Consider the following 13,294-nt stretch of genomic DNA (forward strand, 5'->3'; position numbering starts at 1 on the left):
AAGCACTAAATTTTTAGTACCTATAGCCTATAATTTAGTGATTGTGGCCCTAAAATTTAGCGATAAGTAGCCTATAATTATAGGGCTTCCTTTTCCTCACGAGTCGCATGCCTTGAAGCTCGCTCTCGCTTTTCGCTTTTCGCTTTTCGCTTTTCACTTTTCACTTTTCACTTGCCCTCACCCCCCCCCCCACCTACCCCTCACCCTCACCCCTCTCTCATATATATATAAATAAGAATTAAAGAGAAGAGTAATATTTTAAGTAGTAATAATAGGTAGAGGCACAGAAAGAGGGGCGTGGTATATAGGCGAATTTTTAGTGGGGTGAGCACGAGCCAGTTCGTACATCAAAAGTCGAAAACCGGATTCGAAAAGTTCGCTTGGACGATTGATCCTTATGGCTTTCCGTATCAGTGGGGCGTGGTGACCCGCACTGGCGAGGAGCGGGGTAGAGATAAGCATCCCTACATCGCTGAGGTAGCATAATTGTGGTCTGTGTGTTGTAGCACCTCAAGATTTCTCCTTTGTCGTGTACAGGAGAAGTAAACTGTTATTAGAATTTCCTGTTCACTGGTCTCCTAACTGCATATATGAACCTCTTCTTTTTCTACTCGTTATGACACAAGTAATCTTACGTTTTCTAGTCCATTTCTTAGTTCTTGATTCTTGCTTCTCTGCTGCTGGTTTTGCTCTTAACTAGAGAACCGCCGTATCCGCATAGTTCTCGGAGATCTTGACTGAGTACTCGAAGACGGCAATGTCAGTACGCAAGAACACACGGTTTATAAGAAGACCAGCTTTATTTAATATTGGGTTCTCGCTCTTTATTCTTGCATTCCGTTGCTTCTGTGGTGAGGGGTCCAATCGCCAGGGGTGCATTAGTGCGCAGCTCGATGGCGAACCTGTGCCCGAGTTATCGAACAAAGTGATGCAAATCGCTATTGTCACGTTCACGACAAGTGAGACTTCATACACCCATCTCTCATTGAAGAACAAGCACAGTTAGTCCGGCCATTTTCACCTGAGAAGCGATCCCCTCTTGCTAATCCTATTTCAGGGTATGCCAGAAAACAGGGGGTTATGATTTCATCGTCGACTACGAAACGAATGAATCGAGAGATATTATGTGGCACAAGTTCGTGATGCTGGAGGAGGTTATGGCAGCTGGAAGCCATGACTGGATCTGGTGGATCGACTTTGATACCCTGATTACAAACCACACAGTTGCACTTTCAGATCTCATCTCCAAATCTCTTTCCAAGTACGCGGAGCCAGATCAGATCGATTTTTTCCTCACGGCAGATTGGTAACGATCCGAACTTGAGATTGCCTAAGTTTTGCTAACCTAGCGTAATAGCTGGCATCCCTAAATTTACTAAACCTAATTAGAACTAGTTTACTAATTAAGTTACTTATATAACGCGGGGTTATATATCTGTATTCTGTTACTTATGTCTCGTTATTTATATCTTATTACCTTCGAGTTCTATAATTATATTATATAACTGTGAGGCACGTAATAGCAGGGTGATGCACAAGTAGTCAAGGTAAATAAGCTGCAGAGTGACGCTTGCAAGTGTAACTGATTCCAAGAATTGATCCCAACAAAAGACTAATTGATGCCCCTTTCCAAAGCTAGGAGCGTCTCCCTATATGTTCCCTAGTGCTTAGCCAAGCCTGCGAAGCACTTTACTTAACTAGGAAACACGATCCCATGCGATCCGTACGATTCCGATCGCCCGTATGATTCCGATCGCAAGCTTTACCTAAAATAGGAAACTAGATCCACGACATCTGACACCTGTCCATGCGCCATCACGTGTGCCCATTACAATAACTTCCGAAATACTAGTTATACTAATATTATTAAAAGATTAAAAAGAAAAGATATAAAAAAAATTTAATTAAAAAAAATAAGAGGAAAAATAAGAGGAAAAAAAAGAAAAAAAGGAATTATATAATATAGGTTTATTTTATTTTAAAATTTAAAAAATGAGTTTTTAATTCATTTAGTTATTATAATTTTTTTATTTTAATCTTTAAATATACTTATTTAAAGAATCTTTTTAATTTTTAATTTAAAAATACTAGTATTTGCTTTTATAATAATACTTTCTTAAATAAAAAGTAAAGTATTAATTAAATTGACTTTTTATATTTTAATAGCCTTTTCTAATTTAAAGCTAAAAATAAACTTCTTAAAGTTTATTATATAAGCCTTTAAAAATCCGTATACTTAGCTTTAGTATAATTATTATTAAGGTAAAAATTAAGCCAAATATTATTCGAGTTTATTTTAAGAATATTATAATAATTATAAATTATAGCTATTAATTACTAATTTATTTTGGAAACCTTTAAAACTCTAGATTTTCTTTTTATTTATTTATAATTCTATTACTAAATACTTTATTCTTGTTTCTAATATTCGAAGTATTATTTAATAGCTTCTAAATATATGCTTTAATAACCTTATTTTCTTTTACTTTCTTTACTTTAAGGTTTCTGAACTAAAATCTTTATTTCTTTAACATAGCTATTATAAGGTAATAGAAGCAATCCGAGCTACTTAGAATAAAATAAAAGAGATAATAGCAGTAAACCCTCTAAAAGCGAGCATATAATAGCTTATTTATAGTAGCAGAGTATGAAGAGAATGTAAGAGAGGTGGGATAATAGAAATAGAGGAAAAGGAATAATAGTAAGAGAAGGGCTATAGCCGCATTTTAAGGAAAGGTAGTCCCAAACGGCTCTTATACCCTGAGCCGGGGGCAGCTGCCAGCGGCAGTGCTAAACATGCTAGAGGTATTTCCTATAATTCCTACTATTATAGTCTTGGTAGAGCCATAGGTAAATAGGCTGGGCAATGCGCTAGGCATAAGCACGATTACTATAGATACTAGGGGCGGCTCATCACGACTCATGGCAGGCTGGAACCCCTTCAATACAGATCACGCTACACAGTCAACGATTTCACTTCGTGGCAGAATCGTCGATTGTCTCATCGGTAAAAAAGTGTATTTCGAATCCCCGGTAACCTTGGCGGGAAATGAGGACCTGGACTATTGTAAACGTACGCAGCTTCGAAAGTTCCTGCAATTAGCTATACTACTCAACTCGTGCCGAATGGTCGCTCTGGAAACACTGCTGGCAACTGAGACTACAGCAAATTACCTACTCTTTGGCGCACGGGGGTTGGCGGGCTAGACTCTTCTGGGATGTTGGCCACAAAAGCCTATTTACTGCACTACGAAGACTACGAGCTGTATGTGCAACATGCTAGTACTTGTTCGACACGGGAAGATGTCGAGACTATCTGTGAAGGGTGGCCTCCCGAGCGAAACCAAAGGCTGGCGCTGTTCTCTCTTGAAGATGGCCAAGCAGGACACCGGGAAGAGTTTGCGAAATTTACTTATTGATTAATTATACCCTGCGTGGGTCATATATCAATCGGACAAACTCCGTACACGTTGTCTCTAAAAATGTTCTCTCTATACAGCTTGGAAAACGAATCCCGAACTTCCCAGATCTGACACTGATTCTCGATCAGCAGAGAATGTGGGTCTCACGGATTTGAAAGTTCTACTCACTCGTGTTCCGCGTGACTGGTCGCTCGGAAATCAATTCCGACTTGGTGGTTTTGAATATGAAAAGACTGATTAGGAAATTTTCGGCTATGTGCAATTCTCACTAGGAACACTTCAAATCCCACCGTTTTCTACTAATAAAATCGGCCAAGAGCAGTCTTATAAATTTATCTGTACCTTTTGTCCTTCCATATTTAACTAGATTTAGTGATAGATATAATCATTGTTTGATGCATTTGAAGTACTTCTTCCGATTCTGCTAGGAATATTACAGGCGAAAATTGCCTATTTCGTTTATGCGGCGAATGCCCCATCATCTACCCGGAACGCTCATTTACGATCTGCGAGGAAATCGAGCTCTAGGACCAGCAAATTTAAGCTGTCAACTCTGGGTTTCACATTGCTCCATCTTCCTCCAGTCGCATTGCTCAGGCAGGATGGCGACCCACTCGTCCTCCAACATTCCTTCTCGAGTCTTCTCAATAGGATCCGAGCCATCACTGTCAGCTTTCAAGAAGTTATGTTCTCAGGAAGCATTTCAACAGGATTACCCGCTTTCCTCCCAGGTCTTATCAAATGTTCCAATTTACAATCTTGCTCAAATTGATACCGGTGACAAAGGCCTGCACGCACGCTTACAGGCCGAGTGGCACCACATTCTTCTTGCCGGCCCCGGGGTCGTCGCCCTGAAGAATATGTATCCAGACAAACAACTCATTGAGAAAGCGAACTCTGTATATGGTGGGATAATCGAGTCCGAAAAGCAAGCAGCTCGCAAAGGCGACCATTTCTCAAGCAGTTCCGCCAACGATAGAATCTGGAACTCTTTCAGTAAGCACTGCTTATCCGAACCCGAGTCATTTGTAGAGTATTACTCAAATCCATGGTTATCTCTTATCTGCGAGGCTTGGTTGGGACCTGGGTACCGCATCACCAGCCAAGTAAATGTGGTTAAGCCCGGAGGTGCTGCTCAAGTTAGCCATCGAGATTATCACCTGGGCTTCCAGACCGCCGAAGCGTGCGAAAAGTTCCCAATCGCTATACAAATTGCGAGCCAGCTGCTTACGCTCCAAGGAGCAGTGGTGCACAGCGAAATGCCTGTTGAGAGCGGGCCGACCAGGCTCCTTCCTTTCAGCCAACGTTTTGATGAAGGGTACATGGCGTACCGCCTCCCTCAGTTCAAGGCATATTTCCTAGAAAATTATGTCAGCTTACCGTTATCGACTGGCGATGGTCTGTTTTTCAATCCTGCTTTGTTTCATGCTGCAGGTGAGAATGTCACGGAAGATGTTCAGCGAACGGCGAACCTACTTCAAGTCAGTAGTGCCTTCGGAAAACCGATGGAATCAATAGATGCGCTTCCGTTGATTGAAGCAACGTGGGACCTTCTCAAGGGGAGATTTGCGAGAGAGGGTGAGAGTGCGGGAGTTAAAGCTTATGTTGCTGCTGTCGCTGAAGGCTATCCGTTCCCAACAAACTTAGACCGGCGACCGCCAGCTCCTGGTGGGATGGCGCCGGAGTGTGAGCAGGAACTCTTGATGAGAGGCTTGAGGGAAGGATGGGATCTCCGATTAGTTCTGGATGCACTTCAAGAGATGAAGCAGAACTCCCAGTGTGTCAAATGATTAGGTTTGATTTGATTAGACCCCCCTACTCAAATCAAATCAAGTCAAAATCAAGCTAATCAAATCATACTTAATTATAATCAAAGATAATCAAAGATAATTAATTAGATTTATCACGTGATTACACACATGACTCTGGAGCTTCGGAAGCCGAGATAAGGCTAAAATAAGGTCTGGGCTAGCCATATTCGGTATTACTAAAGGCGCTCTTTACTAAACCAGGCCTAGCGCTAATTAGTAAGCGAAGCCAAAGGCGCTAGAACCTCCTTGTTTTCCAGTGATTCCTTGCCACTAATAAAAGAGCTATAAATAAACCCTTAGAGTAATTAAAGAAGAAGAAATAAGAAAATAAGAAGGGAAAAGAGAAAGAGATTTCTAAAGAAGAAAACTATCAAGATAAATTAATGTTATAGTAGTAGTAAAGAGCTTGAATTGAGCTATTTGCCAGGCTAAGGAAGCACTGGCCACATGCTAAGTCACGTGTAATAACACCACGTGACTGGTACCACGTAATAAAAACTAGTTTATTATTTTAGATTTAGACTAATTTTATACTCTTATATATGCTTTATAGATTTTATTTATATCTTGTTACTATAGCTACTAGTTATTTAATAATCTTTAAAAATGCCTAAGATAGTATACTTTTGTATTATCACGTGATGATTATAGTTAATTATAATTAATTATAATAAAAATCAAGCTAATCAAATCATACTTAATTATAATCAATTCTAACTAATTCTAATTAATTAGCCTTGATTATTTTTTGACACACTGAGAACTCCAAAGCTTGAGCGTGGATACGTCCAAGGATGTTGAGGGTCGCTTGAAATGAAGGCCCAATGTTTTGGGTATTTTGGGTACACTTGTAATGAGCAGAAATTAGCCCCGACTTTCAGAAAGAGACCAATATCGGGGGTTCTAAAAATGGCATTGCCATGAGAGATAATAAATGTTCTTATAACTATAAATCGCATTTAATAAAAAGTATTTATATTATTTATTTATATTATTTATATTATTTATTTATATTATTTATTTATATTATTTATTTATATTATTTATTTATATTATTTATTTATATTATTTATTTATATTATTTATTTATATTATTTATAATAATAAAACAAAATTTAATATTTATAAATAAGAAATATAAGAATAAATCTTTCCTCAAATCTTTCGAATTCTCTTTTTATTTAATATTTCTATATTTTTATCTTACTCAAAACCAAAATAATAAATGTTATAAATATCTTCTAAGCTAGTTCAAGTCTTAGCCTTATTTAACTTACTCTCACTTATATTTTTACTAGAAGTAGTATATAGTTAAATGGTTATTATATATCGACTAAAATTGCGGTTAATAATATGGCTGTCTATACTACGCCTATAAATAAAGACAGCTATTCTGGAATTGTGAACGGCTTCACCTTTTATAGACCTGCATTGAACTATAATAGGAATTATAAATTGAGTTATTAGCCAGATTACGAGTAGGTGTATCTCTCAGAACTATTATTACCCTTGAACTTAACTAAACTACAAATCGCTTTAAAATGCTAGGCATGGCCGATTCGGAGTTTTTCAGGTACTCATTTACCACGAACGGAAGAGGGGCTTATCCTAGGGTTGTTACAGGTTGATTTTGATTTGAGATTTGATTTTTATATCTTTGAGCTCTTCTCGAACGGCCAAGATGACTTGCTTCCGTTGCTCTCAATGCTCAATAAACCGCCGTGTATAAACTTGCTTCTACCATCGGACTTCACTATAGTTCCCAGCACTCGAGCTTAATAGACCCCCCTTGCTCAAGTTGACTCAGGTCTGGCTCAAGTTCAGCTCGAGGCTGCTCAGCATGGCTCACCCTGTTTACGGCGCGGCGTAATTTTAGGCACTTCTCACTAGAAGTCGTTAGTTTGTAACAAGCTGTCTGAAAGGTACCTCTATCTAGAAGCTGTCACTACTATACATTCACAACACGCTGACAGGTAAGTCTTCTTGTACTTCACGGGGCTGTTTTCGTTTCCCTGTGCGTTTTGGCCGAGATCTAAAGCTTAGGCCCGCGAGGGTGGGACTCGTTTCGACTGCTCAGCTAAAAATAGAACATAACGCGAGGACTGCTTGAGAGCCATTTTTGGATCCCGTAAAATTACACGCGAATGGTAAGGTTAATTTGGCGTCACAGTTCAACGACATCCTATTCGGTTGTTCTAGAGGCCGAGAAGTTCTTGCTAAGTCACTTTTAATACGGAAAGGGTAATGTTATATAAAAAGAAAGCGGTAAGCAAATGTCTTAAAACTCGATGCACGGGATACTTAGCCCGGCACGTGACTGGTCTCGTCAAGCAGTTCTTAAATGCAAGGGGCCGCATAAGCAAGTGCAAATGCGAAGAGTAAAAGCCAGATTTTCTCTCATTAAGAGAATATATTGCAATATTGGGCAGTACCGGGACCCCCCCCCCCAAGAAAAGGAGGAAATAGAAGAAGATAAGAGGAGTGTTTAGTCTTAGGGGGAGACCCCCCAACCCCCCTTAAGTATCTGCTAGTTTTTTAATTTTTTACAAATCATGTGCCATTGGATTTTTAATATCACGTGAACTTTTTGCCACACTAGCCCACCGCGCGTAACTAAAACTTTGCATTGACAAGTCAAAATCTTACTTTTAATAATATAAATGAAGCGAATGATTATTTTAATCATGCTAATAAAATAAGAACATAAATATGACGCCGTTTAATCACTCCAAGGGAGATCGCTTTTGACTATAGTACCTATCAATTACAATTATAGTAAAGGGGCAAATAAACAAATAAAATATTTATGTAAAGTGTCGTGAAAGATAAATAAATTATATTTGCCATGTGACGGCTCTAGTATAATACTCTTTATAGAGAAGACTGCTTTAACCCCTTAATACTAGCTACGTATAGTCTCAAACGATCCGCAGCACATTTTAGAGGATAATTTCGGGTTCATCTATTACCTATCAGCCACCCATTCCCTCACCTCTTTTCTTCTCTTTCTCCCTTCCCAGCCACGCCTCCCTCCCCATCCCCACACAAACTTCAACTAGGGTACTCTCTCCTAGGGAAATACTCTCTAGAGAGCCTCTATATATTCTAAGGAACCTCCCAAATAATAGCTCTCTAACTAATGGCTCCCTATAATATATAAAGAGCTCTCTGGGGGTGAGCTCCTTTGGGGGCAGCTCCCTGGCAGCTGCCTGGGGGAGAGCTCACTGCAATAATAATAATTAGCCTATCTTAATATAATACCTAATTTTATATACTGGCTATAGTAGTTACAGGCCTCAACTTAATTTTAGTATAGTTGCACGTCTAATTTCAAGTGGTTTGGGTTTTTTGGTGTTTTGGTTTTTCGGTTTTTTGGGTTTTGACCCTTCACCTCCTAAAATCCTGCCCCAGCACTGTCCAGTGCAAAGCTGGTCGCAGAGCAACGGATAGAATACATATACTTAAAGCCAATAATAAATTTGAAAACAAAAAAAGACCATTACATCAAGTTAGGACACTATGGACTTTAAAGACCAAAAAGAACGTAGCAAAACAAAAAAGTCTGTCACGTTAAATCACTTCGCAATACGTTCCTCGACCCATTTCAGAGAGAAATCAGCAACCTCCTCCCACCCATCCTGGTTTACAATTCCATGACTCCTCCCCTCAAAAATCTTCATCTCGACTACCGCGGGGCCTTTGTAATGCTTCAGTTCTGCCTCTACCACCTCTACCGGCACGACATGATCCTTGGTACCCCCAATTAGCAACAGCGGCACCCTATCCCTCTTCGCAAAATCCACATGCCCATCTGACTTGGTATTACCCGTCGAAGTGAACGCACCCTCCAAACCCTGCCACAAGATGTGCCCAGCTGAAGGGATTGAGTACTTCTCCCACAAAACCTTCGACTCCGCCTCGCTCAGGTGGTTCCCAAACGCGTAGTGGAACTGGCTTTCGGTGATAGGTACCGCGGCTTTGTACGTCGACGGATGCCCCAGGACGCCGAAGCCGGATTTGATAGTCGATGGCTTTAGGGCGATCACACCAGAGGGCTGGCCTGGACAAATGCCCACACCCGCAGCGCCGAGGCCGCGCGAGAGCAGGATCTGCGTGAAGAGGCCGCCGAAGGAATGGCCCATAATGATAGGCGGTGTCGGAAGAGCTTCGATGATGGAGGCGTAGTGGTCGACGATCTGACGGATGGTGAGGTCGGCGAGTGCGCTAGGGTCGCGGCGGATCTCTTCGGGTGTGCGGGAGTCGATGCCGGGCCAGCCTGGTGCGAGCACAGTGTAGCCTGCAGCTTTGAAGTGGGTGACCCAGTCTTCCCAGCAAAGGGGGGTCATCCAGAGTCCATGGACAAGAACGATGCTTGGTTTTGAAGCCATAGTTGACGTGGTATTAGGAAGTCTTGTTGAGGAAAAAAGGTTGCAGATGGTATGCTGGGCGAAGCAAGATGTCAGATGAGAGGGCAAATGTCCAAGAGGAAGTGAGACTCACGATGCTGTTAAAACGGATTTGAAGGCTGGTGAAATAGCTAAGTATTTGAAGTTGACTTAAGATTCAGGATGCGCGAGGACTTGCAGTCCTTTTTATACCAGCAGACACGATTCATGATCACAGGAAATCAGCAAGAATCCATGCACGGTGGCAATATTAGCAACGAGTACAGATATCGACATCGGCGACTAACAACACAGTGGGAGACGTGATAACTGAAGCGGCACGCGATAGGTTCCCCATATTGAACTAAACCGGATCTAGAAAATGCAAGGGCCCCTGCCACACTGCGGCTGGGACTGCAGGGACTGCATGGACGGTGAGGGAAGCCATCCGATCTTAATTGGTCACGTTTCAACTACAACTTTCATTCTAAACCAATATCCTACCATTTGAGGCGCGGATTACTGTTGTGGGTACAGTTGGTGGCTACTGTATCACGTTGACTTCATCGTAACTAAGTCATCCATGTCCAGAGACATCTCACAATGGGCAGTTGCAACTCCAATCATTGCATTCGGCCCGCTCACCGTATTATTCGTTTTTGGACTTGGTATTGAACTCTCCTTCAGTGGGCAACATGCATTAGCCTCCATAATATTTGGGTTCCTAGAGACCCGGTGCTGAAAGGATGTGAGGATAATTTTAGCGATGCACTCCGAAGGCCTAACAGCGGAGCTATCAGGGTATCCGGTTCCAGCACATGCAGAAACTCCCAAAAGCATTCCCCCCGAACAGCTAGCTGAAAAATAGTACTGTAGATCGGTCCAAGGTCTTCCCTAAACATTAGAGCTTGCCATTGCCACAGACCAATTCCCGTGGATGATATGGGCCTACTTAAGCAGGACTTCAAGTTGCGTTGCTTGGTACTCGAGAAGGATGCAGCCACTATATACAGTCCTCACATAGATAGTTCGTGGCCCCCAAGTTTTTGCAAGACAGGAAATTTCCTTTGGTGATACTGTGATAATCGTACACTCGGAGATTGATTTGCTGGTCTTCAGGCAGGGCTTGCGCATTAGCGATTCGAAAGGTCCGCAAAGGGAATGTTCCCAGGATGTGAGCGCAGTAGGGAGACAATGTTTGCGGTAAGGAGGTTCCGGCATAAAGTAAAGAGAATAGGTCACAGAGTCTGTAAGACCCTGTGGCGGTGCGTTCGGTTAACGAGCCCTGTAATGAGCCCTGCGGACATCTTGGATACAGCGCTCGGGCGCTGTAACCTAGGTGGGTTTACGCCTAAAGTTAAGCGGTCCCAGTGATTGATCTTTTTCGAAGCTACCTTCGTACTTTATGCCGGAACCTCCGTGGCCAATGAAGTGCGGCGGCTGACTCAGCTGCGAGGAATGCAGAAAATTCCCCTACCATTTTCACACCTCACTCCCAGTTGACCATCAATTCCTGGGCACGTTACCCATCAGATGAAGCCGGCAGGAGCAGCATGCGCTCTCCATTTCCCGATTTGGTCATGATGTGAAGGTCGGACTCGGCGTTCAACTGCTATCAATGGCTGACGGGAACAGCCAACCCTGCTTCGATGAAGACCAAAACAACGAGCACGGAATCGAACATGCAAAGAATGGTAGGAACGATTCAGATACGATAAGGCTCAGAAAAGCCCTTGGCCTAATTCAGCAAGTAGTTCCCAAACCGGAAATCAGCCCTCAAGCAAGGAAGGGGAAGCGCTCTCGTGACAAGCTGGCAAAGGCAACGCCACAGCTGCGTTTCATAACGACCACGAATCCAGAACAGGATAAAGATCCCCGGACACGAAAGGCTGTCCGGTCGCATGTTGCTCGTCAATTTCACGTTGTAAGGCAACAAGCTTGGGAAGATGAGGAAGAATTACAAGGTAGGAACCAATCTCAATCCCCGGCTCCGAATGCTGAAAATGCTGTTGGAGATTCGCTTGGGAGAACCTCTCGAACTCTGTCACTTAAAATGTATTAGTTTTCATGGATCGTGACTTACGGTTATAGGGGGTAGAAGTGGAAACGTTACAGGTCATGCCAACACGGCGTTGGAGGTACAGGGATGCTCTCAGCAGAAGTTCCGACAGCCAACTGGAAGTTTGGTCACTGTGGTAGGGCCACAGGGAATTGATCCATTTTCTAGTTGCTCATTGCACGTCACACCTCGCATGAACATCCTGATAGATCATTGTAAGAACCGATCTCCTTGGATCTCATTTCATATATATTCTGATTCTCGTTGATGAAGTCACAATACTTATGAGTCTAAATTATATCACTGGCTTACCTAAGACCCACAGTCTTGAACGTCGTTGGACCTCAGATGAACGTGTTTGCCATCAACTCAAGTAACGCTACAGATCCAATAAAAACGATCTATATCCCATTCAGCATCGCAGACCCTTGTGTTTTCCATGGTCTCTTACTACTCTCGGCCCAAAGCTTTGCTAAATTATCAGGCGATACGAGCTATCGTATTACTGCTTTGACTCATAAAGCGGAGTGCATCCGGTTGGTCAATAAAGCCTTGGGAGTTTCTGGAAAAGCGACGAGCGATGCCACAATTGCAGCAGTTTTGATGCTTGCCGTTGAGGAGGTCAGTTTAATTTTATTGACTCATATCTCCAGAACAATCTATGAACCGATCCAGTCTAATGTAGTTCTAAGCTTCTTCTGGGGAATCTCGAGGTATTCAAGGCCCATTTGAGTGGCCTCCAGTCTATGGTGTCGATCAGAGGTGGCCTCCACACTCTGGGCCTCGGTGGAATTCTGGAACAGCTGGCACTGAGGTACATACCTGCCCCAAATCCGTATTATGTGGCACTGCTAACGAGATATGTCTTCAGTTGTGATCGTGCCTGCGAGATATTTACGGGATCGAGGCCACTGAGAACGTTGTCTGAGAACCTCTCAGAAAGACGCCCATCAACTGGGTTACCGCCAGGCTTCCACGAGATCCTCCAATCGGCTGGTATCAATCGTCAAATGGCGGGATTCATTGCCGATGCACAAACTACCTCGCTGATCAAGATGTATTTCGCATATGAAGGGACAACTGACGCCGAGCTACGATTTTCAGATACTCACTGCGACTTGATTTCCCAGCACATCGATCAGATATCGTCTCAGTATATGATCACAAGTGAGGCGATCGAGGCAGCTCCTCTTTTACTGGTCGAAGAATGCCTCAGTTATGGGCTTTTGGCGTATCGTATGGTGATGCTTCGACCCACCCCACCTGACCCTTATTTCACTTTAGAAGTTGGAAATCGGCTGAAGACCACATTGGTGAGAACGGAATTCCTAGTGCATTGGCGAGACCAACTTGACTTGTTGCTCTGGATAACATTCATGGGTGCGAGTACAACAACGGAAGGTCCGCTGCGAGAATGGTATGTGCTTCTGCTAAGTGGTATCAACGGCCACCTAGGCACGAAGTCGTGGGCGGAGATTAGTCGTATTTTGGAAAAGTTCTTATGGCTCGGACGCTGCGAAAGTCTAGGGATGGTTTTGTGGTTCGAGGTGGAAGGCCTCTCTACTGACCAACCTTTGCTCCAACCTTTAATGTTGGCTTGGAAATAGCTGCGACGTG

General features: G+C 42.6%; 3 protein-coding genes across 3 annotated transcripts; 2 read left to right on the top strand and 1 right to left on the bottom strand.

The window, feature by feature from the left end:
* Positions 1-4,024: 4,024 nt before the first annotated feature.
* On the top strand, positions 4,025-5,591 carry K444DRAFT_662798 (phytanoyl-CoA dioxygenase-like protein; the record flags this gene model as incomplete). Its single annotated transcript, XM_024886746.1, has 2 exons — positions 4,025-5,108; positions 5,569-5,591. The coding sequence occupies 2 exons, from the start codon at positions 4,025-4,027 to the stop codon at positions 5,589-5,591; spliced, it is 1,107 nt and encodes a 368-aa protein (XP_024738724.1).
* A 2,964-nt stretch (positions 5,592-8,555) lies between these two features.
* Positions 8,556-9,918, bottom strand: K444DRAFT_588113 (arylesterase). The gene is made up of 2 exons (XM_024878047.1): positions 9,734-9,918; positions 8,556-9,675 (listed from the first exon to the last, which is right to left on the bottom strand). Exon 2 carries the CDS (start codon positions 9,619-9,621, stop codon positions 8,809-8,811), a length of 813 nt encoding a protein of 270 aa, XP_024738725.1. The 5' UTR covers positions 9,622-9,675; positions 9,734-9,918; the 3' UTR covers positions 8,556-8,808.
* Positions 9,919-11,236: 1,318 nt separating this feature from the next.
* K444DRAFT_628823 (uncharacterized protein) lies at positions 11,237-13,157 on the top strand (the record flags this gene model as incomplete). The annotated part of the gene is made up of 6 exons (XM_024882962.1): positions 11,237-11,582; positions 11,710-11,892; positions 12,003-12,298; positions 12,370-12,491; positions 12,549-13,094; positions 13,133-13,157. 6 exons carry the CDS (start codon positions 11,237-11,239, stop codon positions 13,155-13,157), a joined length of 1,518 nt encoding a protein of 505 aa, XP_024738726.1.
* Between the last annotated feature and the right edge of the window lie 137 nt (positions 13,158-13,294).

The sequence above is a fragment of the Hyaloscypha bicolor genome (genome assembly GCF_002865645.1).
Source record: "Hyaloscypha bicolor E unplaced genomic scaffold K444scaffold_56, whole genome shotgun sequence".
Taxonomy (NCBI): Eukaryota; Fungi; Ascomycota; class Leotiomycetes; order Helotiales; family Hyaloscyphaceae; genus Hyaloscypha; species Hyaloscypha bicolor.